The 26,026-nt window shown below is 57.7% G+C and overlaps 9 protein-coding genes across 9 annotated transcripts; 4 read left to right on the top strand and 5 right to left on the bottom strand.

The window, feature by feature from the left end:
• The first annotated feature begins 3,202 nt into the window (after positions 1-3,202).
• B0H64DRAFT_350493 (glycosyl hydrolases family 11-domain-containing protein) lies at positions 3,203-4,502 on the top strand. Its single transcript, XM_062801435.1, has 2 exons — positions 3,203-3,929; positions 3,995-4,502. Exons 1-2 carry the CDS (start codon positions 3,646-3,648, stop codon positions 4,410-4,412), a joined length of 702 nt encoding a protein of 233 aa, XP_062654020.1. The 5' UTR covers positions 3,203-3,645; the 3' UTR covers positions 4,413-4,502.
• Positions 4,503-5,657: 1,155 nt separating this feature from the next.
• On the bottom strand, positions 5,658-8,712 carry B0H64DRAFT_59967 (uncharacterized protein). Its single transcript, XM_062808490.1, has 3 exons — positions 7,875-8,712; positions 5,991-7,709; positions 5,658-5,937 (listed from the first exon to the last, which is right to left on the bottom strand). The coding sequence occupies exons 1-3, from the start codon at positions 8,583-8,585 to the stop codon at positions 5,872-5,874; spliced, it is 2,496 nt and encodes an 831-aa protein (XP_062654019.1). The 5' UTR covers positions 8,586-8,712; the 3' UTR covers positions 5,658-5,871.
• Positions 8,713-10,092: 1,380 nt separating this feature from the next.
• On the bottom strand, positions 10,093-10,874 carry B0H64DRAFT_412660 (uncharacterized protein). The gene has a single exon (XM_062804935.1). The coding sequence runs from the start codon at positions 10,782-10,784 to the stop codon at positions 10,200-10,202; it is 585 nt and encodes a 194-aa protein (XP_062654018.1). The 5' UTR covers positions 10,785-10,874; the 3' UTR covers positions 10,093-10,199.
• B0H64DRAFT_427745 (2-oxoacid dehydrogenases acyltransferase-domain-containing protein) lies at positions 10,875-13,188 on the bottom strand. The gene is made up of 2 exons (XM_062805806.1): positions 12,414-13,188; positions 10,875-12,333 (listed from the first exon to the last, which is right to left on the bottom strand). Exons 1-2 carry the CDS (start codon positions 12,723-12,725, stop codon positions 11,269-11,271), a joined length of 1,377 nt encoding a protein of 458 aa, XP_062654017.1. The 5' UTR covers positions 12,726-13,188; the 3' UTR covers positions 10,875-11,268.
• A 687-nt stretch (positions 13,189-13,875) lies between these two features.
• On the top strand, positions 13,876-19,525 carry B0H64DRAFT_332035 (uncharacterized protein; the record flags this gene model as incomplete). The annotated part of the gene is made up of 2 exons (XM_062801032.1): positions 13,876-15,135; positions 15,188-19,525. The coding sequence occupies 2 exons, from the start codon at positions 13,876-13,878 to the stop codon at positions 19,523-19,525; spliced, it is 5,598 nt and encodes a 1,865-aa protein (XP_062654016.1).
• Positions 19,526-19,756: 231 nt separating this feature from the next.
• Positions 19,757-21,380, bottom strand: B0H64DRAFT_59909 (uncharacterized protein). Its single transcript, XM_062808489.1, has 2 exons — positions 21,104-21,380; positions 19,757-21,049 (listed from the first exon to the last, which is right to left on the bottom strand). The coding sequence occupies exons 1-2, from the start codon at positions 21,222-21,224 to the stop codon at positions 19,989-19,991; spliced, it is 1,182 nt and encodes a 393-aa protein (XP_062654015.1). The 5' UTR covers positions 21,225-21,380; the 3' UTR covers positions 19,757-19,988.
• Positions 21,381-21,548: 168 nt separating this feature from the next.
• On the top strand, positions 21,549-22,844 carry B0H64DRAFT_479206 (DNA-directed RNA polymerase III, subunit Rpc31). Its single transcript, XM_062808290.1, has 2 exons — positions 21,549-21,845; positions 21,916-22,844. Exons 1-2 carry the CDS (start codon positions 21,690-21,692, stop codon positions 22,651-22,653), a joined length of 894 nt encoding a protein of 297 aa, XP_062654014.1. The 5' UTR covers positions 21,549-21,689; the 3' UTR covers positions 22,654-22,844.
• On the bottom strand, positions 22,845-24,630 carry B0H64DRAFT_350478 (uncharacterized protein). The gene is made up of 3 exons (XM_062801434.1): positions 24,431-24,630; positions 23,797-24,345; positions 22,845-23,740 (listed from the first exon to the last, which is right to left on the bottom strand). The coding sequence occupies exons 1-3, from the start codon at positions 24,496-24,498 to the stop codon at positions 22,921-22,923; spliced, it is 1,437 nt and encodes a 478-aa protein (XP_062654013.1). The 5' UTR covers positions 24,499-24,630; the 3' UTR covers positions 22,845-22,920.
• A 119-nt stretch (positions 24,631-24,749) lies between these two features.
• B0H64DRAFT_350476 (Fip1 motif-domain-containing protein) lies at positions 24,750-25,741 on the top strand (the record flags this gene model as incomplete). Its single annotated transcript, XM_062801433.1, has 3 exons — positions 24,750-25,039; positions 25,094-25,146; positions 25,213-25,741. Coding segments are annotated over exons 1-3 (747 nt in total), but the record flags the coding sequence as incomplete, so codon positions are not given.
• Positions 25,742-26,026: the final 285 nt, after the last annotated feature.

Raw genomic sequence — 26,026 nt, 5'->3', positions numbered from 1 at the left:
TAATATTCTAAGCGAGACACACTGGGACAAGATAAATGCTCAAAGGATTTGAAGGATTTGAAGGATCCGCATTCGCCTGCAGTACACAGTAAAGCCTCCAAACAACTTCAAGATTTCTAGGAGAACCGGAGTCCGATGACATCCCGATGCTCAAGTTCAGGCTTCTTTTCTGCAGATCAGGGTCAGTCAGCCACCGCAACCAATTAGAGACGCACACCACGACCTAGAATGGGTTTACGGAGGCGAGCTCTCCGAATGCACTCAGAGACTCGGCTACCCTTTCCACCTATCCAACACAATACGAAGCGGGACTGAGAGAGACTCCGCATCTCACCTTTCGCAGTGACTGGCTTCCATCTCCGCGTCGTCCTTTTATTGGTTACAGCTGCTCATTACTCAAGCCAGTAGTCTTTCCTTGTTTGTGAGTGACAGGACTTGGAACTGCGCAATCCAAGTCTCTCATGGTTAAACCAGAGTACACCTCGGCCGACGCCTCTCTTCATGTTCGTCGCATGGCCATGTCCGACTTGCCCTTGTCCCCACATGAAGCTACTCCCCCCACCGTATTTGCCTCAACTCTCTAACAATCTTTGACGCTTTGGAATGACACGGCTTGAGAACGAAAGAAGAGGATGGGGATAGTAATTGATGGCAAAATGACAACATAACGAAGCGCAATCACGCGATAGCCAGATGGGTGAATGGTCCAATCAAGAAGTTGAAAGGTCAAGAGAGGTTGACTCTTGATTGTCGGTCACCGGCTCGGGCGAAATTAACAGGAGTTGTCCTTGAAAAGAGCCGATGGCATGAAAGCCACAGTCTGGATGACGACGATGTATTTGGAGCCTTCCAGAGAAGTGTGTAGTGTAACAGTTGGACGTCATGACAGGCTTACCAAAACCCCGAATTGTGCTCAAACCGGAAACAAGAAGAGTACCTTATTCGGACATATGCCAAACAAGTTGATGTCAATGCGGACAACATGCGTTAAAGCATATGCTTCTCTTCTCCTCGGTTTTCCTTAGACCTTGAAGGTAGTAACCTCCTCTACTGGCTTAAGGTACCTAAGGTTTGTGGGAATCTTGGAACATGTGACGCTTTTAATTAGTTTGTCTTTTTCATGCTTGGTTTCATTTTAGACGCATTAAGAACCGTCGGGAATATAGGGGCAGTCTACACATTATTGATCTAGTAACGGATTTGTAGTGTGGAAATGGAAAAGGATCAATTTACCTGGGAAAATGCGTGGCATGCGTATATGGTAGGGTGCAGTGGTGCTTCTCCCACGTATAATAATGCTCAGTTGGTACTAGTAGGTGTTGCTTCCGTACCTAGGTAGATCCTCGGGTACGCAGAGTTGTAATGTCTGCGGCACGTATGGATAGATATTATCAGTTTTGGGTATCGGGGAAATCCTACCAACACAGTACCAAGCTGACCATGAGCCGATGTTGTTTAGGCCACTGCCAACGTGTACGCAAGAGGTCCAGTCGCCTTTTAAGCTAAAGTAAGGTACCTAGGTAGTTTTCTAGACTCGACACTGCCAACTCAAGACGGGCGAGTGTCACCAGAGTACTCCGAGCGGGTTAACTTGGACCTCGCATTATTCCAAGATGATATTTACCAAGCCGGATGAGGGGAACTAAGACACAACCTGGCTGCGAAGGATTGGGAAAAGAAAAAACACATCCCGTAATTACAAAAAGATTAATCGAGTTAGTAGGGTCCGAGGCTCGGGGCGAAAATGTGCCTTCGTTCTTATTGCACATTAGCAGAGGCTTTATATGTATATCTATAACGGGTCATACGTAGAGGAAGGGGTGATAGTAGGCTAGGCATCTACTCCTGGCACATAGACGGGGGGACACAAAACCACCAAGTCGTGTCCCCTAGATACATGTACTTACATCCTTCTCCACCAAATGGCTTCACATTTCCCGGATATGAGCAGAATATACGACGCTGCATCATCCCGGCCGAAATCGTAATATTAACAGGTGACTATCCGGATGTGGTGCCCTTCTCTATTACCCAAGCTCCAACCTCGCTTTCTACTGGTTCGTGAAAACGCGAGATATCCTTGTCATCTGTATCACCAAACTCGGTGTGTGTCTCCGGGACTTCGGAAGCCGTCCTCCCTCAGTGACAATGTCACCATCCTTTTCCCCGGCTCGGTGTTCAGGGGATAGTGCATTCGAATCCCCAACGTTCATTTGTATTAGCCCTCCCCGGTTGTGTTTCACCATCCGGAATAGCGGAACGCGGTTAACACGTCTTCGACAGGCTGTACGGGAATGAAGACCTGGATGCCCGCGGGTGGGAGGCCTGAATTATCCGTCATCTTCTGCCAGGGTTGGTTGGGGGTCTCGAACTGTGACCCGGTAGGGGGGCATGTAACTCGGTTGGACGAAAATAGCCCTGTCAGTTCCTGCTCGTTTTCCGGGTCGGAGCTTGCAATTTACAACCCTGACCCATTCGGCCTCAGTTTGCTCCCTCGGAGACAGCCGGCGTGAGATCCTAGTCACGTATCGAAGGGCGCATCGCGAAAAGCAACTGGAACTGACTCGTCGTCCACCTGAGGCGATGGTGAAGCTTGGCCACCCCCCACAAGCCCCCTCATCTATGTAGGTCACATTGCCGCCTCCGCGCTATTCGAGTGCCGAAAGCTTGTCGCAAGCAAGACTTGTTGCGTACTAGCTCGCACTAATACTGGGGGAAACCGCCGTGGAGAATGTTCTTCTCCTTCTCTCACCTTCCTCGATGTGGTTACAACAGGTAGTACAGGCTGAAATGTGCCGAGGCGACCGTTGCATCGCCCGGCCAAGTACTCGGCGCCTCCGCCAGTAACCGGGGGAGACCGATGCAATCGTGAGCACGACCGCGCGAGTTCTGCACTCGGGCATCCAGGGGTCGGTGGTGGTTGATCGAGTTGAGACGCCGAGCCCCGTCGAAGCGGGTCTTCGCCAGAGCTCAGGGATGGGCAATGCTACCTTCGGGGACCCTGATATTCTAAAAGTGGGAATTTCGGACCCAGCACTGCGGCAGTCGACCCGGTTCCAGCCAAGAGCGGCTTCTGTGTTCCGGGTTCTGGGGCCTGTCAGATCTCGGGAGATGCTTCAGGCTAAACCATGGTACATACCCCTTTATTGGTGCGCAAAATCTTGGGGTGCATCGAAACCCGGTCGTTGATAAAGGGAACAAACAACAAGCGCAAGCCGCATGCTCCGGGAGAGAATGTGTTGGTGCAAAAGGAGTCAACAACGCCACGCCACAGTGGGTGGTGATGGCGCATTAACGCCGAGATGGGCAAAGATGATCGGCAATAAACAAGGGGATCTACGGAAGGGATGGTGTGGCCCCGGAAACCGGGGTACTCCTGGTCTGTGGATTTGTGACCGGGTAATGGGGTGATATGGAGGTGGACACTCAGAGCCGCGAACACCAACATCACGAGCTATCGGGCAGCGGAGAGGGCATGATGCTGCGGCGGACGGACGGCGGGAAACAATGCGCGAGTGGGCCTTGTTTGTGTGTGAAATGGACATATATAGCCCGCCACGGCCCTCCTTCGATCTCTGATCTTTCCTCACCACCACCATCACCATCATCCAGCACCCGGAACGGTCTCATTCCACCACCGCAACCATGGTCTCCTTCAAGGCTCTCCTTCTCGGTGCCCTCGGCACCGTTGGCGCCCTCGCCTTCCCCCTCAACACGACTGAGCTCAGCGAGGCTCACGCTCGTGGCGAGAATGTGACGGAGCTGCTCATGGCTCGTGGTGGCACCCCGAGCCAGACCGGCTGGCACGGCGGGTACTACTTCTCGTTCTGGACCGACAACGGCGGCACCGTCAACTACTGGAACGGTGACAACGGCAACTACGGCGTCAACTGGCAAAACTGCGGTAACTTTGTCGGTGGCAAGGGTTGGTACGTATCACGGACGGTTCCTTTTCCATACTCGGTAGTGAAAGACTCTAACACACGGTACACAGGAACCCGGGTGCATCCCGGACGATCAACTTCAACGGGCAGTTCAACCCGTCGGGCAACGGGTATCTGGCCATCTACGGATGGACGACGAACCCGCTGGTGGAGTACTACATCGTGGAGTCGTTCGGCACGTACGACCCGTCGTCGAACGCGCAGAACCTGGGCACGAGCTACATGGACGGCAGCAACTACAAGATCGCCAAGACGACGCGCTACAACCAGCCCTCCATCGTCGGCACCGCCACCTTCGACCAGTTCTGGTCCGTCCGCCAGAACAAGCGGTCCAGCGGCAGCGTCAACGTCGGCGCCCACTTCTCCCGCTGGTCCCAGAGCGGCCTCCGCCTCGGCCAGCACAACTACCAGATCATGGCCACCGAGGGCTACCAGAGCTCCGGCTCTTCCTCCATCACCGTCTGGTAAGCGAGCGGCGCCGCGGTAGGGAGAACTCAATGCCGGGCCGGCACTGCTACCCGGATGCCCTGTACCATGGGCCTGGATGGGTCTCGGGGGGTTTTAGATGGGTGGATCCGGCGTGGAGCTGACAACCGGGCTTTTCCGATCGTTCCAAGGTTCCTGTTCTTGTTTTCGAGCTGCGGACCTCTGTACATAGTTATCCGTAGCTCTTTTTGTGTGTGTGGTGTGCCAGGGTTGGGCACCATATGCCCGTATATACAACAACTTCTGTTATGCCCAATCCCTCCGCTCGTCGTTTTCCGTCTTGCTTCTTTTGATTATCACGGCACTGCCCTGGCGGTGACGGCCCTCGAAGGTTTTCGCTAAAGTGGAGGCTTCCCCGGGCTCCGCAATCGCTTGTTAGGTAATTCGAATCATGGCAACGGAGCATTTAACATTTTCGTGAGTAAGTGTACTGAGGTGAACTCTAGGCCGTCAATGGGGGATAGGAAGCCGGCAAACCCGAGGCGGTCTCGGCAGTGTCTCAATAAAGAAGTCGTTTTAGGGGGCGAGTGGTTGGGGCTGTCCTGGTTGGAGTCAAGGTAGTTTGACCGGAGGAAAGCTGGATGAGACATTTCGTCGGGTCGGGGGATTGGTGAGTATCAACGACTTCAGGGGTAGCCTCGAAATATTCGGGAAGGCAGCCCCATTTCCTCCTTAGGCCTTGACGAGACGGGAAATTTCGAATCACCAATAAGGATGACGGCGAGCTCCATCGTGGACAAGTTTAATAGTCGGTCAGGCACGAGATAGCCTACAGGGAACTGACCGCAGACACAACAGATTTGGACATGAATGTTTCGTTGGCTGGCTGACTACGGTAGATTTCCAAGCCTAGGCAGCGCTGCGGACGCGGTGGCATCATTACACTCTGTAATTATCCAAAGCCAAGCCCGAGCGCTGGTCAGACTCCAGGCATATGAGATGGTGCAGCGGTCCCGACTTGTGTGTTGAACATCGTCGGTGGGAATTGGGAAACTGAAACGTTCGGTATCCATGGATCCGATCCGCCTTCTGACCTTGCCATATTCCGCAGGTAGTCCGTTGACCTCGTTGGAGAGTTTATTGTTTTCTTTTTCTTTTTCTACCTTTTGGGTTTCAGCATCCAAAGCCTTTACTCGACCATCCACGTACCACGTGTGGATGGAGGCGGTCTAACAAAGGTGTTAATCAATTTTTCAGATTTCTGAATCATAGACGGCGTTGCTTGCCTTGTCGAGGCTTCAGAGGTGCTGATGATACATGGAGGGATCAGTTTCCCGTGCTGGTTAGGGAATGCCGTTCTTGAAAGAGCAAGCCGGTAGGAGTTCGTTGTAATTCGTAACCCCGCGGCAACCTGTTTCTTAAATGCCGGGTTGTTGCCACGGACTTTGGCGGGTGAGTGCTTGCAGCGTGACAGTCGGCGTTGAGCAACCTGCTTCGAGGATCAGGTGCTAATAAAGAATTCAGAGTCGTGGATGTTAAAAATGGAGTTGAATCCGCGTGTTCGTAACTATCAAGACTTAGCAGAGAGCGCGGGGGCTTCTCACAGGCGTTCTCGCTCACCGCATCTTCAGGGCCCCAAGCGGCCCCCCATCCTGAGCCCTTCTTATCATGAGTTGCCTCGCCGCCATTTGCCGCAAAAGACGGGTCCCGGCCGGCTGCGTCCTGCAAAAGGAGCAAGCAGCGGCTCAATTCCTCTCCAACAACAGTCAGCACCGACCGCTCCACCTCGGCGTCCGAAGCGCCGCGCTGAAGTGCCTGCGCTTGACAAAGAAGCGCGGAGAATAGAATGTGGCCCTTGACATTTGTTTCTCCACACCGTACCCGCCGCTCAGTCCAACCGATGGAATACTTCACCGCCTCTAATAGCTCCAGTCGCGGCGCGGCACCACTGCCGATGCCCATTCCCACGGAACTGCCCACATCTGGGTCGCTGCCCCCGGGCTGCGCTGGGCGATCTTGCGGGTGGTCGATACTCATGCTCTGCCGGAAGGAACGGTCTTCTTGGACTTGCCATAGGAGCTCGAGGCAAATGGTGAGCACAGCTAATGTGGGAACCGACCGGAAGGCGCCGTATCCGCATGTGGCGAGTCGCGTGAAGTCATCAGACTGACTTGCGGTTCCGGAGTCTCCGGCGGGAGATCCGGTAGCAATAGCTCGGTAGAGCTTGAGAGATGTTTCGACACACATCTTGCGCGCGAAATAGTAAGTCGGGTTGTTATGGGCCGACCATAACCAGGGGTGATTCAGCGCCAGGAAGAAGCGATGCACCATATGCTCTGCCAGGCGCAGTTGGAATAAAGAGAGGCGTTTGGGAAGGATCCCGGCGGGATCATAAAATGGTTGGAAAGTGGCAGAGAGCGCCCGGCAAGCGTTTGACAACTCGGTATTCCACTTCAGAGTCTCCTCGAAAGTGGCAGGTGAGCTGAAATGATTGACATATTGGGCGATGGCTAGCCGTACGGGGAAGGACCGGAGAAGGGCGATCTGGACGGTGGTTTGAGTGAATGCGTTAGGAGGTCGGGGTATCGATGGAAATTTGGCGTGTTCAGCAAGTTGGTCGTCGTCGTAGTTCGAGGGCGGGCGCGTGTCGAAGTCGGACAAGTTCATGAGAGGTGGTGCCCCAGAATCCAAGCTGGATTGCAGCACGATTTCTAGGACGGCCGCCCAGAGTCGTCTCCTCATTTCTGCACCAAAAACAGACATGTGAGGCAAGTTGTCGGGGTCGCGGTGGAGGCCGAGAAACATGGCAGTCCGCAGTAACGAACCGGCGCTTATCCAGGCCATGTCGCCTTCGATGCCGCAGGTTTCCCTCGCCATGTGAAGCAAGCACATGACCTGGAGGCCGGCGAAGCTGACCAGAGTCTTCTCAGTGGGCGAGACGAGCCAGACTTGGGCTTCGCGTACCCATTGGATAGCTGAGCGGCGGAGCGCCACTACGTCGTCCTGGAAGCAGGTTCCGATGGCCATGCAGAGTTGGAGCTGCACCACAAACGCAGGATCGGCCGTGGCTGGGTTCTCCCAGTATTCCTGATAACCTTGCCAGAAGCTGGGCCGATGAATGATCCTGTAGACGCTCTCGAAGGTCCTAAAGTAGGCGTCCACTAGTCGAAGCGCAGCGTCCTTGGGAGGAATGGCGTTGCCGAGCTGGAGCGGGGCGGACGACCAAGCCTTTGTAGACTGAATGGTGCTGCCCAGGTCCCGACATTTTTGAAGGGAAAAATGCGCCTCGCAGTTCTTGTCGGATTCAATGCGCGCGGCGATATTGACGGCGAGGGGAAACTGTCGGACGGTCAGCCCGACAGCTCATGACATCAAACGTATTGGGTGGTGCATGCTTCAGCCAGCGACGGGCACCAGCGCTGACGGAGACAGGAGAGCAAGGTGTTTCGCGATGGAGACAGTCGAATCGCGCAGGCATGGAGGAGCTTGAAAAGGGTGACCTACGAGCTTTTCCCCGTTCATCAGGGAGTTCACCCTGGACGGCCGGGATGGGGGCCTAAGATCCGGGGATAACGCTTGGTGGGCCGGGCGGGCCGAGGGTGAGCCGTAATCTGGGCGTTTCAATGCATCGGCGAGTTGCTGTTCCAGCTGCCGGACCCGCTCCGCAAGGGCGGCCGTATTCCCGAGTGGGCCCGAGGTCCCGGAGCCGGCGCCGGGGTCGGCATGGTGCATTTGCGGGAACGAGTGTGGACTCGCGGCTGAACGGGGTTCCGGAGTCTTGCCGAGCGTTGGCACAGGACCTGAGCCGGCACCGGCACCACATGAGTGGTTCGAGGTTGGGGGCGGCGCCGGCAATGCCATGTCCCTGAAGGTGAAAGCCGAGCCGGCAGCCGCTCGCTCGTCGGCTGACGTCGGGGACAGCTCGGGATGGTGAACGGCGGCCGGTGCCGGGGAGAGTCGCCATAGCCGCGGCTTCGGGCGACGAGCCTCTTCATAGGTGCAATTGACGATCTTGGACTTCATGCAGCTGGCGCACGGCTCGTTGCGATCGCATCGGATTTTGCGCGTCCTGCACTGGATGCATGACAGCGCAGGCCGGTTGCGCCGCCGGGGCTCCCCGTGCTTGAGGGTTCCCGGACTTCCAGCAGAAGCGGGTGTCGTTGGCGCCGGGCCCGGTGCGGGTTGCGCAGCGTCCGTGACCATGTCCACGTCCATGTCCGCGCACCCGGCTTCGTCGAGACTCGGTGTCCCGGTGGGGCCCCGGAAAGGGCAAAGGGAGCTCGGGCGCGATGGCGAGGGCGAAGGAATCTCGAATTCGGTGTTGGGGAAGGAAAGAATTGCCCGACCGGACAAAAGGAAAAAGCGCTGCAATCGGTGAACCCGCGAGGTCGAAGCCGAGGCGACCAGGCTTCCAAGCTCCCGCGGCGTTCTTTCCGTAAGGTAATGGATGCGTATGGGTGTATGTATGTATGTACAAGAAAAAGAAGGAAGGAGCTTGGGCAGGAAGGTGCACGATTCGGGGACGATCGCGTCAGTGCTCCTCGGTCCTCAGTTCCCCTTTGGCCGTGTCCCGGCAGGAGCAACAGCAGCAGCAGCAGGCAGGCACGGGAGGGACACTGCAGCAACCCACTTTCCACGCTTCCAGTTCCGCGGCTTTTCGTCCCAAGTGCGTGCTGGTGGCCTGCACCTGCCCACGAGGTTATTGGCCTCAGATCGGCATCTCGGGCGGAATGCGGGGGCTGGGAAGGCTAATCACCGACACTTGCCCTTTGTGGGCTAACGTCGGACACAAAATTCCGGGTATTGGTTGAATGTTTCGCGGGGAACGTTGCAGGTGCAAGTCACAAGCGGGCGGCGATTTTACCCAGAACCGAAGTAGTTTCGCAGAAGAGGGTGGACGGGGTTGCTCCAGCTCAGTCCCAGCCCGTCGGGTGTTTCCTGGAGCGTGTCAGCGGGAGCAAAATCAATCCGCGAAACAGGGGCTTCCGCCGCTGACTTGCATGTGTTGCTTTTCTGATCGGACATCGAGCTGCGGCACCCTTTCGCCCCAAGCTCCCGCCTCGGAAGCACCCGTCTTCGCGCCTCGCGCCCCCCAAATTCGCAACGGCGCCGGCTCCCTGATTCGGCGCCAAGACCGATTAGTGTCAGTGGGTCCATTATCTCCGCGGCCGGCCGGCTGGGAGACGCGGGATCAGGGGTTCCGAAGCAGGGTCCTTACTTTTGGGACCATGGAAATGCGGCGTGTTGTGGGCAGGTTCTCTGATCTCTGATCTCTGATCGCACCAGTCAATTGATGGCTGTATGTCACTGTGCCAAGCCAACCTCAGCCAGTTGTCACAGTTGTCTCGAAGTCACAGCTGTACCGGGATGTTGCTTCTCTCCATCTCGATGCATCTGCCCGCCTTCCCTCGCACGCACGCGTTGTGATTCGTGGTCTTTGCCCGAGTCAATCTCCAGCGTATCCAGGGAGCTACTCTGGAGTTCCTCCCATGCGTGGTCCTTCTCTCTCTCTGTACGGCAGATGCATGTGCGTGTCATGCACATGATGGATAGCAGCATCCCGATGCGACGGCGTCTTTTAAAAATGATTTTTACACAGTACCGAACGGACATTGGGACGAGAACCCGATCTATCATGGACTGTGCAACCTGCATCGGGTTCGGGGGAACGCCCGGACTTGGGTTCTGCTGCGATGCTCAAAACGACGGAATCTGTGCAACAACCAAACCATGGATCGGGGATTAAGTGATTGCTTTGAGGCAAGGACCCGCAGGCAGCCCGACAAACAACCTGGAAGGAACGGCCGTCCGACAATTTGCTTCGCACCGCTAATTGTTGCCAAATCGGACCACTGCCAGGGTTATATTGCCCTTACCCATGATTCGACGAAGAGGTCCGGTGCTGGAATCGACCATCACATCAGCTCCTTGGTTGGTTCGTATCCCATCCTCGTCGAACTGCAGCCGTCCGGGATTTTCGGAGATAAAAAGACAGATTTCCCACCGCCACGGTGTTCCACAACCACTCCCCCACCCAAGTCCGGCCCGCTCCAGGGCATCCGGTTCGTCCTGCGGGAAGTTCGGACTGGAGGTGTTTTGGGACAGCCCGAGCAGCCCCGAAGGATGTATGTACAGACGTATTCGTACCCTCGCCCTGTTTACTCTGTCTGGGCATGGGCAAACGGAGGTTACCAATTGCACCGAAACTCCATAACTACCAGGTACCGATGCCGGTATCCACCGAAACATCCCGGGCAGCACAAGAGGACGAAGTGATCTGCCCGTCCGACCGCCCGGTTCTCTTGACTCGCTGGCGCGAGGGGTTTGTGAGAGTGAGTCAAGCGGAGAGAGAGAGAGACGAAGCTGACACAAGCATCTGTGAATAAACACCAAACAGCTCAGGGTTGCTGGCATAAAAAAATCCTATCGTCACGCAACATCTGCTGGTACCGCACCCGGCCGAATATTGACTTTAATTTGGAGGAAGGGTGGTTATCCCCTGGCGGATGATGGGGGAACCATCAGAGTGGCCTGAAACTCCATGCTCAATTAAACAACCCTGAACGCGATTAATCTGAGGTCAATGTACAAATACCGAGACAACTGGACCCTGTATGCCCAACGCGGAGATGTAGAAGCGCGCCGGGTGACTACACCATCTCATCTCGGCCGTCTTGTTTGCAACCTTTGATGGCCTATCGTGGCTAAAACGCGACCAACACATGGCGCACCTATACCAGCCCGGCGTCAAGATTCCCCAGTAGCCCCCTGACTATCCGCACCGGGTTCCTGTATCGCTCTATAACGTCCCACGGGGTCAATTCCAGGCTACTTGATATCATCCGCCACCGCGCTGCACTCGTGGCCTAGTCACACACTCTCTTGCCGAGATGACACTTTAAAGAAGGAGTTCGAGGGGGTTCTCAATGGCCTTCTTGAGCTCGCGGATCCACTCAGCACCGACCGCACCGTCAACGACCTTGTGGTCGAAGCTGGCAGTGACGATGATCTGGTCCTCCCACTCAACGCTGGTAGTGCCATCCTCGTTCTCGACAGGGACGGCAACCTTCTTGGTGCTGCCGATGGCCAGGATAGCCGCCTGCGGGGGGTTGATGACGGCGGTGAAGCGCTCAACAGCCGGGTTCATGCCCATGTTGGAGATGCTGATGGTACCGCCCTGGTACTCCTCGGGCTTGAGCTTGTTGTCCCGAGCCTTCTTGGCAAGCTCCTTGACGGCAGATGAGATGCCCTCCAGGCCCTTGCCCTCGACACCCTTGACGATGGGGGTGATGAGGCCGCTAGGGGTCGACACGGCAACCGATACGTCGACCGTGTTGAACTGGCGAATCACGCCGTCGCGCCACGAGCTGTTGACGGCCGGGACCTTCTTGCAAGCCACCGCCATGGCCTTGATCAGGAAGTCGTTGACCGAGAGCTTGTACTTGCCCTCCGACGTGCTGTTCAGCGCCTGGCGCAGCTTCATGAGCTTCGAGACCGAGAGAGCTGAGGTGACGAAGTAGTGCGGGTTCTCCGAGACCGACTCCTTGAGGCGCGAGGCGATGGTCTTGCGCATACCGCTGATCGGGATGTCTTGGTACAGGGCGCCAGCGACGGCACCGGCACCGGCAGCGGGGGTGGACGATGCCTTCTTAACATCCTCCTCGGTGATCCTGCCACCTGCGCCAGTTCCCTTCAGCCCCTTCAGGGACACGCCCTTCTCGATCGCCAGCCTCTTGGCCGCAGCGGAAATGTTGGGCTCCCGGTCGAGGGCAGTCTCGAGCTTGCCGCCGAATCCGGTCTCCTCGGGTTCGGGGGCAGGGGTCGGCGCCGGGGCCGGAGTGGATTCGGACTTGGGCTCTTCCTTCTTGGCAGGCGCCGGAGCAGCCTCACCACCAGCATCCTTGAGTGTGAAGCTCTCGAAGGCACTGACATCGGTTCCTTCCTCGACCATGACGGCAATTGGCTATAAGAAAGGGCCCGGGTTAGTACCAGCCGTTCAAGTGGGCTCTATCATGCTGCTGTGGGGAAATCCGCGCAACTTACATTGCCGACAGCGACATCCTTCTCACCACTCTCTTTCAACACCTTGGCGAGGACACCCTCTTCTTGGAACTCAAAATCCATCTGGGCTTTGTCGGTTTCGATCTCTACGAGGACCTCGCCGGGCGCGATGCTGTCGCCCGCCTTCTTCTGCCACGCACCAATATTACCCGCCGTCATTGTCGGCGACAGGGCCGGCATCTTGACGACGGTGTGCGGCGGGAATGAAGCGTACCATCTTGTTAAGCTAGGGATAGCAACGCGCGCAAGCCTGGCGTGCTGGAGGGCTTGCCTCCGAATCGCGGGGACGAGCATTTTGGGTGTGTGGAAAAGCGTTGGGCGCAGGGAAAAAAGAAGCGAGAAAGGTTCTCAGACACAGGCACGGATATGCCGGATTGTGCCCCGAATGTGCCCTCGCAACGGCGTGTAGCCAATTGGGAAGAAAAGGATAGAGAGGATGTGGAGGATGAAGAAGAAAAGGCGGAAGCCGGGAATCGGAGGGCGATGATGGTGGTGATGCAGGTTGGGGACCAGTTTTTTTTGACGGGGTTCAACTCGTTGGGAAGCTTCGCTAGCTTCCGTTCACCAAAAACTGGACGAGCCGGGATGGGACGGGACCACCACACCAATCAGCGTTGACAGCGCGACAACGCAACGCGATGCACTTGGCCACGGGCAAGCCACAGAGCCACATGAGGATTCGGAAACTGCACGCCAGAAAGAGGCATGTTTCGAAGCCCAGATCACTTTCACAACTTGAATAAGGCATGAACTCAAGAGGGAATATTTATGATATATTACCCTGACATGTCTCATGGGTTGAGTGATTTCGTAAAGTACAAAACTTCATATCATTGCCCTTTGATAAGCACAATCATCGTTTGGGCCCGGCTCAGCCACAGGCAGATCGCCGAGACATTTTGCTGGCCTGTTTTGGGCAGTGGAGTGCGGCTGGGAATCCGCAGAGCCCATGCCATTTGAATTCCAGACCAGGAAGTTTTGCTGACGCGGGACCGCAGTGCTCACCAGCTGGCGGAGCCGCGTCAGTAAGGAGACAAGGTCCCACAGTGAGCGACCGCGAAGGTTCCAGGTTTGCTGTCATCTTCAAGACAACTTCCTGGGTTTAGCCAGCACTTCGAGGTCGGATTGCGCGCAGCATTCCAAGAGACGGCTTTTAATTCCGCCCCTAAGCCGATTAACGGACCGCCAACCTTTAACAATTGTATGCGCATCTTCCGGCAACCCAATTCCTATTTCCCTTTCTGGTGCACAGTAGAGACCCTTCGAAGATACCCCCAATCGCGAATTCGAATCGACGAGCATCTAACAAAGACAAAGGCAGAGAGCAACCAATCGTACTCCACCCGACACATTTCCGCCCCTTCCTCTCGGCATTCTCGACGACCTCCCATGCGCTGACCGGTCCCCGAATGGCCTTCTGCTCTCAGAGGAACGCCGGCGCGCCATGAGCTCCCTCAAATTCGTGGTGTCCTCTTTGGACATCATCGCTGCCCATGCCGGCCGCAACAAGCAGCTGGCAGAGCTGGCCGAGAAGGCCCTCACAGCTATCAAAGAGAACGACCAACAGCTCCCCGACGCCGAAGTCGTCTTTGCGCCCCTCCAACTAGCCGCGAAATCCGGCACTATCCCGCTCGCTACGACCGCCCTCGACTGCATCGGGAAACTGATTTCATACTCGTACTTCTCCTCGCCCTCATCATCCGCAGACCAGGATGGCGCCGAGAGAGCGCCCCTCATCGAGCGGGCCATCGACACCATCTGTGACTGCTTCCAGGGCGAGGCGACACTGGTTGAAGTCCAGCTTCAGATCGTCAAATCACTGCTCGCGGCGGTGCTCAACGACAAGATAATCGTGCACGGTGCCGGGCTGCTCAAAGCTGTACGCCAGGTTTACAACATATTTTTGTTGTCGCGGAGCACGGCGAACCAGCAGGTCGCTCAGGGGACACTCACTCAGATGGTGGGCACCGTATTCGAGAGGGTCAAGACTAGATTACACATGAAAGAAGCACGCGCAAATCTCGACAAGCTCAAGATCAGCCGGAGCAGCCTGGCTGTCGACCGCTTGGACGACCAGGATGACGAGGACTCGCAGGCCGACAAAGCGGACAGCGAAGGAGTCTCTGAGGTCGTCTCCGACACTGCTCCCTCCAACGCAGGCGACGAAACCGCAGGGAAGCTGACACTGAAGGATCTGGAGCACCGGAAGAGCTTCGACGACTCCCACATGGGTGATGGCCCCACAATGGTCAGCCAGGTGAAGCCCGTAAAGAAGGCGGCGCGGTCTGTGTCCGAGCAGAGCATTCCCGAAAGCTCCCAGGAGGAGACACCAGAATCTCTCGATACTGAAGACGAGGCCTACGTACGGGATGCGTACCTTGTCTTCCGTTCCTTTTGCAATCTGTCGACGAAGGTCTTGCCACCAGATCAGCTGTACGACGTTCGTGGCCAACCCATGCGGTCCAAACTCATCTCGCTCCATCTTATCCATACGCTGCTCAACAACAACATCACTGTATTCACCTCGCCATTGTGTACCATTAGGAACACCAAGAACAACGAGCCCACGAACTTCCTTCAGGCCATCAAGTACTATCTTTGCCTGAGCATCACCCGCAACGGAGCGAGCTCAGTGGATCGGGTCTTCGATGTTTGCTGTGACATATTCTGGCTGATGCTAAAGTACATGAGGTCGTCGTTCAAGGTCGGTTAGGATTACCTGTGCGAGAAACTCCGAAGCTGACCCAGAATCGTAGAACGAGATCGAGGTCTTTCTGAACGAGATCTACCTTGCTCTCCTTGCCCGAAGAAACGCCCCGTTGTCGCAGAAACTCACCTTTGTGGGGATACTCAAGAGGTTGTGCGAGGATCCACGAGCGTTGGTGGAGATGTACCTCAACTACGATTGTGACCGCAACGTGGACAACATTTTCCAGAGGATAGTGGAAGATCTCTCGAGGTTTGCGACCGCTTCGGTACCGATCAACGCTATCCAGGAGCAGCAGTATGAAGACCACCACTCGAAATCGGGACCGGGCGGCGAGTGGCAGATCAAGAATGTACTGCCGCCAGCGCTGTCCGTCGCCTTGATCGCCACGCACCACGAAACAGACGGCGAGATACCTAAGGAATATTTTATGAAGCGTGCGGCTCTCGACTCTCTCGTGGAGACCCTGAGGTCCTTGGTCCACTGGTCGCAGCCCGGGAGACCCGAGGCCAACGGGACGGTTGTTGACGTGCAGAGGCGCGCTTCGAGCGACGACCTTCGGGACTCGATTGATCCGTCGGCTAGTGACACAGCATCTCGCATGGAAACACCAATCGCGCCGTCAACTCCGGTCATCGACGATGATCCGGACCAGTTGGAGAAGGAGAAAGCGAGAAAGACGGCCATGACGAACGCCATCAAGGTCTTCAACTTCAAACCAAAACATGGCATCAAACTCCTTCTCAAGGAAGGCTTCATTAGTAGCGACAGCCCCGAAGATATTGCCCGGTTCCTCCTGCGCGATGATCGGTTGGACAAGGCGCAGATCGGCGAGTATCTGGGTGAAGGAGATCAAAAAAATGTCGATATCATGCACGCTTTCGTCGACTTGATGGACTTTGGCAAAAAGCGCTTCGTCGACGCTCTTCGCGAATTTCTCCAGGCCTTCCGCCTACCCGGCGAGGCTCAAAAGATCGATCGTTTCATGCTCAAGTTTGCCCATCGTTACGTGACAGGCAACCCGAATGCGTTTGCCAACGCCGACACTCCGTATGTGTTGGCATACTCCGTTATCCTGCTCAACACGGATCTCCACAGCAGCAAGGTGGTAAAGCGCATGTCCAAAGACGACTTCATCAAGAACAACCGTGGCATCAACGACAATGCCGATCTTCCGGATGAGTACCTCATCGGCATCTACGAGGATATTCAGAGAAATGAGATCGTCTTGAAAAGCGAGCGGGAGGCCGCCGCGGCCTCTGGATTGCTGCAGGCGCAGGCAACCGGGCTTGCCGCTGGGCTCGGCCAGGCCTTCTCGAACGTCGGCCGCGATCTCCAACGTGAGGCATACGTCCAACAGTCGGAGGAAATCTCGTTGCGATCAGAACAGCTGTTCCGTGATTTGTACCGCAGCCAGCGCAAAAGCGCGGAGAAAGTTGGTGTCAAGTTCATCTCGGCCACCTCGTTCAAGCACGTTGGTCCGATGTTTGACGCGACTTGGATGTCCTTCTTTTCAGCCCTTTCTAGCCTGATCCAAAAGACTCACAACCTCGACGTGAACAAGCTCTGCTTGGAGGGTATGAAGCTAGCTACGAAGATCGCTTGCCTGTTTGAGCTTGCTACCCCCCGGGAGGCTTTCATTTCCGTCTTCAAGAACACGGCCAACCTCAACAATCCGCGCGAAATGCAGGCCAAGAATGTTGAAGCTTTGAAGGTGCTGCTTGAGCTTGCTCAAACGGAAGGCAACGATTTGAAGGAGTCGTGGAAGGATGTGCTCATGTGCATCAGCCAGCTCGATCGACTGCAGCTGATATCGGGAGGCGTGGACGAGAGCGCGGTGCCCGACGTCTCCAGGGCCCGTTTCGTGCCACCGCCGCAGCGGATAGAGACCAATGACCCTAGAAAGTCAACGTCCTCGGCGAGGAGAAACCGGCCACGCGCCCACACAGGGCCACAGGGCGTCTCCCTTGAGATTGCGCTCGAGAGCAGGTCCGACGACGTGATTAAGAGTGTTGACAGGATATTTACAAACACCGCCAACCTGTCAAGGGACGCCATCATCCACTTTGCTCGCGCCCTGACAGAAGTGAGCTGGGACGAGATCAGGGTCTCCGGTTCGAACGACTCGCCCCGCACGTACAGTCTCCAGAAAATTGTCGAGATCAGCTACTACAACATGACGCGTGTCAGGTTCGAATGGAGCCATATTTGGGACGTCCTGGGAGAGCATTTCAACAGGGTCGGTTGTCATGCCAACACCGCCATCGTGTTCTTTGCGCTTGACTCCCTCCGCCAGCTGTCGATGCGTTTCATGGAGATCGAAGAGCTAGCTGGGTTCAAGTTCCAGAAGGACTTTCTCAAGCCTTTTGAACACGTCATGTCGAACTCGAGCAACGTCACGGTTAAGGACATGATCCTCCGCTGCCTCATCCAGATGATCCAGGCCCGGGGCGAGAACATCCGGTCCGGCTGGAGGACCATGTTCGGCGTCTTTACGGTCTCGGCAAGGGAACAGTACGAGAGCATTGTCAATCTTGCGTACGAAAACGTCACACAGGTTTACAAGACCAGGTTCGGCGTTGTCATCTCGCAGGGTGCGTTCACCGATCTCATCGTCTGTCTCACCGAGTTCTCCAAGAACATGAAGTTCCAGAAGAAGAGCCTCCAGGCCATGGAGATGTTGAAGTCGATCATCCCGACGATGCTGAAGACGCCCGAATGTCCGCTCTCGCAAAAGTCGACCGGGGGTGCCGGTCGCTCTGAGTCACACCCCAAGTCGCCTGCCCAACAGACTCGGACGTCGGTCGAGGAAGGGTTCTGGTTTCCGGTGCTCTTCGCCTTCCACGACGTGTTAATGACTGGGGAAGATCTCGAGGTGCGGTCGAACGCCCTCAACTACTTCTTCGAAACGCTGTTGCGGTACGGCGGTGACTTCCCCTCGGAGTTTTGGGATATCCTCTGGCGACAGCAACTCTACCCCATTTTTATGGTTCTTCGATCGCGGCCCGAGATGACCAATGCGTTAAACCACGAGGAGCTCTCCGTCTGGCTCTCCACAACCATGATTCAGGCGCTCCGCAACATGATCACTCTGTTTACTCATTATTTCGAGTCTCTCGAGTACATGCTGGACCGGTTCCTCGAGCTGCTCGCGCTCTGCATTTGCCAGGAAAACGACACGATTGCGCGGATAGGGAGTAACTGCCTACAGCAGCTTATCCTCCAGAACGTGACCAAGTTTACCCCTGAGCACTGGGCCAAGATTGTCGGTGCCTTTTGCGAGCTATTTGAGCGGACGACGGCGTACCAGCTCTTCTCGGCGACGACCATCAACTCGACTGCGTCACTTTCCCCGCCGCCCAGTGGGCTCGAGCTTGGTGTCGCGCTGAGTCCGACGTCGGAGACCGGGCCGGTCGATGAGAAGTCGCTCAAGATCAACGGCGCCGAAACAAACGGGCACTCACCCCCACTTGAGTCAACCGACGTCGACCCGGATAGCATCACAGGTCCGGCGACAGCCAACCCGGCCGCCATGTCCGCGACGCCCCAACCCCAGACGCCGTCCCAGCAGCTCGAGGAGTTCAAGCCAGCCACGTCGCTGCAGCAACAACCCGTCGTGGTCACAGCCGCCCGCCGGCGCTTCTTCAACCGCATCATCTCGCGCTGCGTGCTGCAGCTGCTCATGATCGAGACGGTCAACGAGCTCTTCAGCAACGACGCCGTGTACGCGCAGATCCCGTCGCCCGAGCTGCTCCGGCTGATGGCGCTCCTCAAGAAGTCCTTCCTCTTCGCCAAGCGCTTCAACGCCGACAAGGACCTGCGCATGCGGCTCTGGCGCGAAGGGTTCATGAAGCAGCCGCCCAACCTGCTCAAGCAGGAGTCCGGCAGCGCGGCGACCTACGTGTCCATCCTGTTCCGCATGTTTGGCGACACGGCCCCCGAGCGCCAGGGCAGCAAGGCCGACGTCGAGAGCGCGCTGGTCCCGCTCTGCCAGGACATCATCCGCGGCTACATCGGCCTCGACGAGGAGAGCCAGCACCGCAACATCGTCGCCTGGCGGCCTGTTGTGGTGGACGTGCTCGAGGGCTACGCCGCCTTCCCGCGCCAGGCGTTTGTCGCGCACATCCAGAGCTTCTACCCGCTCGTGGTGGAGCTGCTCGGCAAGGACCTCGGCCAGGAGCTGCGGGCCGCGTTGCTGCTTGTGCTGAGGAGAGTTGGGGAGGCCGGGTTGGGCATCGAGGGTATGGGTGGCGCCACGCCGGCGGGGAATGGCACGACGCCGGATGGGCGGCGGAATAGTGTCTTGTCGGTCCCGTCTGTCCGCCCGTCGCCGAGCATGGATAGCCTGAGCGATGATCCGTCGAGGCAGTTCATGGGTCGAGTGTAAGATAGACGGGTGAGTGTGACGGGGTGGGAGAAGAGTTGGGGTTGGCTGAGGGGCGAGTTAGTTAGTTACCCTGTGATATAGACTTGGACTGCTTAGACGTCGGACATCATGGCCATCAGCGGGCTATGTGTTGTATATTTTTTCCTTCGGGTGCGGTCCCAGCCAGCGGTCAGCGTCCCCCTTCAAGGGGTCGATTGTGTTGATGGCGGGCACTGGTGTAGAATAGGGATAGGACAAAATTGCGGTTCGTCGTCCACCATTGTCCCTCAAATCGCTCTGTGCGGTTACGGAGACCATCGGAAGAGAGATACATGAACGGAAAACCATATGCTAGAACACACTATGCCTCTGCTTGGATATCATTAGAATAACCCGCTACCGCACCCAAGCAATCACTCGTACACCCTTCCGTCCACTCATGGCATCCCCTACAGCAGCGCTCCAACACCCTGCCCACCCCCCATCACCTCACCGCCAACCGCACCTCCTCCCCCGGCAAGACCTCACCCAACCAACGCCTCAGATCCTCCGCCTCCTCCTCGACCGTCCGATCCGGCAGGCTCAGCAGCGCCTCCCTTAGCACCTCGTCCCCGGCGACCGCCTCGCCGACCACCGCCCGCAGCGTCGCCAGCTTGTCCGCCGACGGCGCCGTCACGCGCATCAGCGCCACCAGCGTCTCGAAGAAATCCACCAGGCTGAGGTGCATCAGCAGGTCCGTCCGCTGCACCAGCCGCAGCGCGGCGAACTGTAGTAGGCCCTCGCCGGGCTGGGGCGGGCGTAGTGGTGCTGGCGCAGGGTGCGTCTCCCCGTTCTCCGCTCCGTTCTCCTCGAAGCTGCCGTTGGTGGCGTCGCCGTTGATGAAGAGTGCGAGCGTCGGCGGGGCGGGGAAATGGGAGTGGCTGACGGCGGGGAAGTCGATGGCGGCGAGGCGCGGGAGGAGGCGCAGGACGCGGCCCTGCGCGAGGGAGAGCTGGCGCGGGTTGTCGAGCGTGTCCGGGTGGCGGCCCGAGACGAGGCCTATCAGCAGCGCGTACATGTGGGGGCCGCGGAAGAGGAGGTTCCAGAGGGTGCCCTCGCCGGGCGCGCGGCGTATGCTGAGGTCGGTGTGGGAGGCGTCGGCGGGCCGGGTGGGGGGTGGTGGGGGTGGTTGGGCGCTGTCGATGTCGAGGAGGTCGCCGAGGACTTTGCCGCCTTTTTGGCCGACTTCGACTTGGGGTGCTACGAGCCAGCGGCGGATGAAGGCGGCGACGAGGTCCGGGTGGGTGCAGAAGAAGCTGATGAAGCGGGGTGCTGCGGTGGCTTTGTGCAGGATGGCCATCCCGAGCAGGTTGGCGGCGGGTGCTGGCGAGTCCAGGGCCACGATGAGCTCGTCGGATTGGGCTAGTGAGAATACATCCTCGAATGGGACGGGCCCTAGGAGCTTGATGGTGAGGTTGACGATAGCGGTTGGGTCCTCAGTGTACTGTTTGAGGACTGTTGTGAGGCGGGGGAGGAAGCGAGGAATCAAGGGTGGGATGTTGCTTTCTGTTGCATGAATTAGCTTAGGGTATGAAGCCCACGGGTATGAGATCCTCTTACCAGTAAGTTGAAGTTCGACATCGTCAAACAGCTTTGGGTTGAGGGTTAAGCTGGGATCTTGGATGAGGTCGTCAAGGTGTTTGTCGAGCTCGTCCAGCCCGGTGACTGGTGTGGTTTCCATGTTTGCTTCTGGGAAGTGATGTTGGTTTAGTTGTGTGGTTGGAGGGTGAGAAGAAAAAAGGGAGAGACGTTGGTGCCCCTGGTGACTTTAAAAGCTTGCGAGAACTTAGACGGGACGGAGCTCAAGGCAGCAAACAGTCGTCAGATGGGATGTTCTAGAGCCGGAGGGAGCTGCCCAGAGACATGCAAGCGGCAGGTGGATGCGGGGCAGTCATGGTGGGGGTTCTTTTCCAGGGGTGCCGTGGCCTGCCTGTGGATCGTCTGCTGCAAGGCTGATGATGCCCCGCTAAATTTTTGGAGGCATTTGGGGCTTCATTGTTTCCATCTCCAAGCTCGAGTCACCTTTCAACGCGAACTCACTCACCCCAACCACGTCTGAAATCGACAGTCCCAGGCTTCAAATCAAACCATCGACGACAATTAGACGACCGCGAAATCAATCAAACCAACTAGCAACACATCGAAAATGTCTGGGCGAGGCGGCCGAGGAGGGCGCGGGCGTGGTGGGCGTGGGCGTGGTGGTCCGCCAACAAATGGCAGGAGGGCCGTTGCGCAAAATAGCGTGCCGTGGGCGATGGACTCGGACATCGTACTAGACGGCAAGCCATCCGAACAATTCCCCGTACGCCAATTCGCACCTCTCTTCCCCTCGCCCCCGCTCCGTCCCTAACTAACCTACTGCTCATTTCCAGCCATACGACGTCCCCAAAGCACCGCTCCTCTCCAAAAAAGAAGACAAGCAAGTCTCCTACTTCCTCCTCTTCCGCGAGCAATGCCAGGACAGCCCGCTCTACACGCAGGCGCGCAGCCGGATGCAGGCGACGGCGGGCCCGGCGGGCGCGGGGCGCACGTACGGGCAGGAGCAGGTCAACAAGCGGTACGGGCAGGTGACCAAGGCGACGGTGGACCCCTTCACGGCGGTGCCCGTCTACTCGCACCGCTTCAAGAAGGTGCCGCGCACCCTGCCCGACCTCGGCTCCCGCCCCTTCGCCCAAGAGTTCTTCCCCCCCGAGCTGCACCCCACCCTCGAGGGCGACGACGAGCCCGCGGGGCCCGCTGCTGCGAAGCGCCGCCGTGTTGGGCCCAAGACTTTGGGGCTGTCGAATATCACCTCGTATAAGACGGCCGAGGAGCTGTTCCGCCCTGACGCCCCGCTGTTGAATGGGGATGGGAACTTGAACAAGGCGTTGGAGTTGTTGAGCGCGGTGGAGAAGCGGAACGAGGACGGCGAGGAGGCATTCCTGTCCGGGGAGGATGATGACGACTGGGTAAAGGGCAACGGTGAGGACGGGGAGGATGCGGTCGGGGATGAGGACGATGTGTATGAGGACGAGTCCGGGGATGACTACAATGCGGAGGCGTACTTTGATGGGAACCAGGACGACGAGGACTACGATGAGGGCGGGGATGAAGGGGCTGATTATTTCTAAGTTTGGGGCAAAATGGACGGAAGGTTCAGGTTGTTGTGGCTGGTACTAACTAGTATTGCACTTTCGGCGTACGATATCGGGATAGATGCGTGGGCAAAAGCCGGGACATGGCGAATGATACCTTCATGGAGTTGACCTACACATATGGCGCGCAATAAACACAAACCTGCGGTGGCTGGATATTTCACAATCATCTACTCCCGCGCTCGCCCGCTACAATACTATACAGGTATCCGATGCATTTCCACTCCGTCTATACCGCCCCGATTAGCTGCCATGGCCCATAAAATCCTTTAACTGGAGCTCCGTAACCCCCTCCTTGACACCGCCGACCACACCAGCAACCTTGAGGATGCTCTCCTCGAAATCGCGCAGCACAGCCGCCAGCTCGACCACCCTCTGATCGACGCCGCCGGGGGTGGTGCTCTTGGACTGGGCGGCCACCCTCTGCATCTGCTCCAGCATATTCCCCTGCACCCCGTGCAAGTGCACCTCGATCTCGCCCAGGTTCCGCTCAAACTTCTTCATCATATCATCCATCTCGCCCGCCGTGGCCGAGAAGAAGCTGATAAGATCGGTGTTGGTCTGAGCATCAGCCGCACCGCCCTGGCCACCCCCCGCCGCACCACCGACCTGCTGGCCGCGGTTCGCCCACAGCCCCGCCTGGTGGTACTGGGTGGGCAGCTTGAGGTTGTCGATGGCCTTGAAGGAGAGGCGGGCGTGGCCGGCGTCGGTCTTGACGAGCTCGCGCAGCTGGTCGATGGCGCGGATGTCGCTCGACAGCGCGTTGTGCGCGCCCTCGGACTTGCGCGTCACGAAGCTGACGTCGGTCGGGATCGCCGCCAGCTGGTCCCCGTGCGACGGCAGGAACGCGTCCACCGCGTCCTTGTCCTTGATGCACCGCTGGATCGCCTCGTCGATCTGCGCGATCTCCTTCTGCAGCGACTCCTGCAGGTCGTTGAACCGCGTCGTCGATTTGATGTTGCTCAGGTCGATCCGCACCCCCGGCACCGTTTGTTGCTGTGCGGTGGATTGGCCCAGGGTGAGCCCGGCTGGTTGTTGCTGCGGTTGGGATTGGGGTTGACCACTGGGGGGGTGGTTAGTTTTGCGTTCGGAGCGCCATGTAGAGAGGAGAGCACCTACAACAACCCACCACCTTGGCTCGCCGCCGCCGGCCTGGGTCCAAACATGCCCCCTGTGTTCGCAGTTGAACCTGCGAAGAGTCCGCCCGGCTGCTGTTGTTGCTGCTGCTGCTGCTGCTGTTGTTGTTGCTGCTGTTGAGGTTGCTGCTGTTGTGTACCCCCGCCACCGAACAATCCGCCCGGCTGCTGTTGCTGCTGCGGTTGCTGTGTCTGTGTCGCGCCGCCAAAGAGCCCCCCTCCGGTTTGTGCTGGCTGTGCAGTGTTTGTCCCCCCGAAGAGCCCTCCCGTCGACTGTTGTTGAGGTTGTGCAGGTTTCTCATTTGCCGTCGCTCCAAACAAGCCGCCCGCCTGCTGTGGTTGGGTGGTTGCCGCCGTCTGCCCGAACAGACCACCGGCTTGTTGGGGTTGCGAAGCGGGAGTTTGAGCGGCTGTCGAGCCGAAGAGGGATCCAGCCGGCTGCGAAGAGGCTGCTTGGGCGGGCTGGGAAGTCGCCGTTCCAAAGAGTCCACCTCCCCCTTGGGCTTGGGACTGCTGGCCGGTGTTACTACCACTGTCCGAAACCGTCAATCAGCTTTGTCTCCCTTGCTTTGTCTGCGTGTCTCAGTCGGGAATTCCTGATTGTTGTTCAAACTCACAAGAGATTGGCCGATCCCGTATTGATGCTGAGCCCACCCGGGCCACTGGCCGACCGTGCGAGAGCCATATTCACGACGTGTTGCTGCAAGGGATGTAAAGAGCAAACAGCTGGAATGCAGCTGTGGAGCGTTTTGGCGTCGTTGACCTTGACTTTCTTGGGTCCCAGTTTCTCGCGTTTTGTATGGCTGTTGTTGCCCCACCGCGTCGCCTGGAGGAAGCTTTCGCGGTTCGGGTTGCAGGGGTAGCATCTGACCGCCTGCCGGAAATGCTCTGGTGGGTGGGCCGTGAGAAAGCCAAGACAATTCCGCAACGGACCTTGGGACTGCCCAGCTGCAGCTTCAACTCAATCTCCAACTTCGACGGGCAGTGCGACACAACAACAATTTTTAATTCAAGACCCCCAATCCTCAGAATAAGTCTTCAAGACCCCGACCCTTCATACAATGGATATCGATGACGAAGACGATTTCTACGCTCCCGAGGAGCCCCAGGCGGCCGCGCAGCCAGCTCCCACGGAAACACCAGCAACAAAGAAAGATGCGAGCGAGGAACTCGAATCGGGCGAGGAAGAGGATGAGGGCGGCGCTATGGACGAGGATGAGGATTCGGTAATCGTCCATGGTGATACGGGGCTCTCGCACATCCACTGACCACCAATTCAGGATATCGACATCATCACAGAGCGAAAAGACACCTCCAACCCAGCCCCTCCACCGTGAGTGAGCTTGGCTCCTTCTTCCCACCACCAAAAATGGGTGTCCAACTAATCATCCAACGTCAGTCAATCCCGCTATAGCGAAATCAAGAACATCCCCCAACGAACCGCAACGTCGGACACAACAACACCAGCAGCAACAGCATCAACAACAAGCGCAGCCAAACCCTCAGCCGCCTCCCCCCAGCAGCAGCAACCAGGCCATGGCGCAGCAGCAGCAGCAACGGCATCTAACAACATGCCGGCGTCGACATCCAAGATCGACATCCACGCGATCCCGGTGCACAAGGCGACGGGCAAGCCGCTGACGCAGGTCAACATCGACACGGACCTGCCGGCGGAGCAGGACAAGCCGTGGCGGAAGCCGGGGACGGACCTGTCGGACTACTTCAACTACGGCTTCGACGAGTTCACGTGGGCGCTCTACGCGCAGAAGCAGGAGGCCCTGCGCGGCGAGTACAACGCCGACGCCATCGCCCAGAGCAACAAGAAGATGATGGAGGAGATGACCAGCATGATGATGATGGGCGGCATGGGCATGCCGGGCGCCGGCGGTGCGGGCGGGCCCGCCGGTGGGCAGGCCGGCGGCGTGCCCGGTGCCGCGGGAGGGGCGGCGGGTATTCCGGGCATGGAGGGCATGACGCCCGAGATGCAGCAGGCCATGATGCAGCAAATTATGGCCAGTGGGATGGATCCGAGCCAGATCGATATGGGGGCCATGGCCGCCATGTATGGGGGAGGTGCCGGTGCGGGCGGGCCGGGACAGGGTGGGCAGGGACAGGGTTATGGGGGTGGGTTCGGTGGTGGGCAGGGGCAAGGGTATGGGTATGAGCAGCAGATGGGCGGTGGTGGCGGCGGCGGCGGTGGTGGGAGAGGCGGC

The sequence above is a fragment of the Chaetomium fimeti genome (genome assembly GCF_033439085.1).
Source record: "Chaetomium fimeti strain CBS 168.71 chromosome Unknown B0H64scaffold_13, whole genome shotgun sequence".
NCBI classification, from domain to species: Eukaryota; Fungi; Ascomycota; class Sordariomycetes; order Sordariales; family Chaetomiaceae; genus Chaetomium; species Chaetomium fimeti.
This window is presented reverse-complemented; position numbering and strand designations above follow the sequence as displayed.

What these genes read in the sequence shown, in the direction of transcription:
- B0H64DRAFT_412660 (XM_062804935.1), bottom strand. Translation starts at nt 10,784, where the DNA reads ATGCCAGCAACCCTGAGCTGTTTGGTGTTTATTCACAGATGCTTGTGT.
- B0H64DRAFT_59909 (XM_062808489.1), bottom strand. Translation starts at nt 21,224, where the DNA reads ATGGAAACCACACCAGTCACCGGGCTGGACGAGCTCGACAAACACCTT. An exon ending in TGTCGAACTTCAACTTACTG is followed by an intron (nt 21,050 to 21,103) that starts GTAAGAGGATCT and finishes TTCATGCAACAG; the next exon opens with AAAGCAACATCCCACCCTTG.
- B0H64DRAFT_350478 (XM_062801434.1), bottom strand. Translation starts at nt 24,498, where the DNA reads ATGGCTCTCGCACGGTCGGCCAGTGGCCCGGGTGGGCTCAGCATCAAT. An exon ending in ACGGGATCGGCCAATCTCTT is followed by an intron (nt 24,346 to 24,430) that starts GTGAGTTTGAAC and finishes GGTTTCGGACAG; the next exon opens with TGGTAGTAACACCGGCCAGC. An exon ending in AGCCAAGGTGGTGGGTTGTT is followed by an intron (nt 23,741 to 23,796) that starts GTAGGTGCTCTC and finishes CCACCCCCCCAG; the next exon opens with TGGTCAACCCCAATCCCAAC.
- B0H64DRAFT_350493 (XM_062801435.1), top strand. Translation starts at nt 3,646, where the DNA reads ATGGTCTCCTTCAAGGCTCTCCTTCTCGGTGCCCTCGGCACCGTTGGC. An exon ending in TTTGTCGGTGGCAAGGGTTG is followed by an intron (nt 3,930 to 3,994) that starts GTACGTATCACG and finishes CACGGTACACAG; the next exon opens with GAACCCGGGTGCATCCCGGA.
- B0H64DRAFT_427745 (XM_062805806.1), bottom strand. Translation starts at nt 12,725, where the DNA reads ATGCTCGTCCCCGCGATTCGGAGGCAAGCCCTCCAGCACGCCAGGCTT. An exon ending in AGGATGTCGCTGTCGGCAAT is followed by an intron (nt 12,334 to 12,413) that starts GTAAGTTGCGCG and finishes CCTTTCTTATAG; the next exon opens with CCAATTGCCGTCATGGTCGA.
- B0H64DRAFT_479206 (XM_062808290.1), top strand. Translation starts at nt 21,690, where the DNA reads ATGTCTGGGCGAGGCGGCCGAGGAGGGCGCGGGCGTGGTGGGCGTGGG. An exon ending in AGCCATCCGAACAATTCCCC is followed by an intron (nt 21,846 to 21,915) that starts GTACGCCAATTC and finishes GCTCATTTCCAG; the next exon opens with CCATACGACGTCCCCAAAGC.
- B0H64DRAFT_59967 (XM_062808490.1), bottom strand. Translation starts at nt 8,585, where the DNA reads ATGGACGTGGACATGGTCACGGACGCTGCGCAACCCGCACCGGGCCCG. An exon ending in TGATGAACGGGGAAAAGCTC is followed by an intron (nt 7,710 to 7,874) that starts GTAGGTCACCCT and finishes ACCGTCCGACAG; the next exon opens with TTTCCCCTCGCCGTCAATAT. An exon ending in CTTGGGGCCCTGAAGATGCG is followed by an intron (nt 5,938 to 5,990) that starts GTGAGCGAGAAC and finishes AAGTCTTGATAG; the next exon opens with TTACGAACACGCGGATTCAA.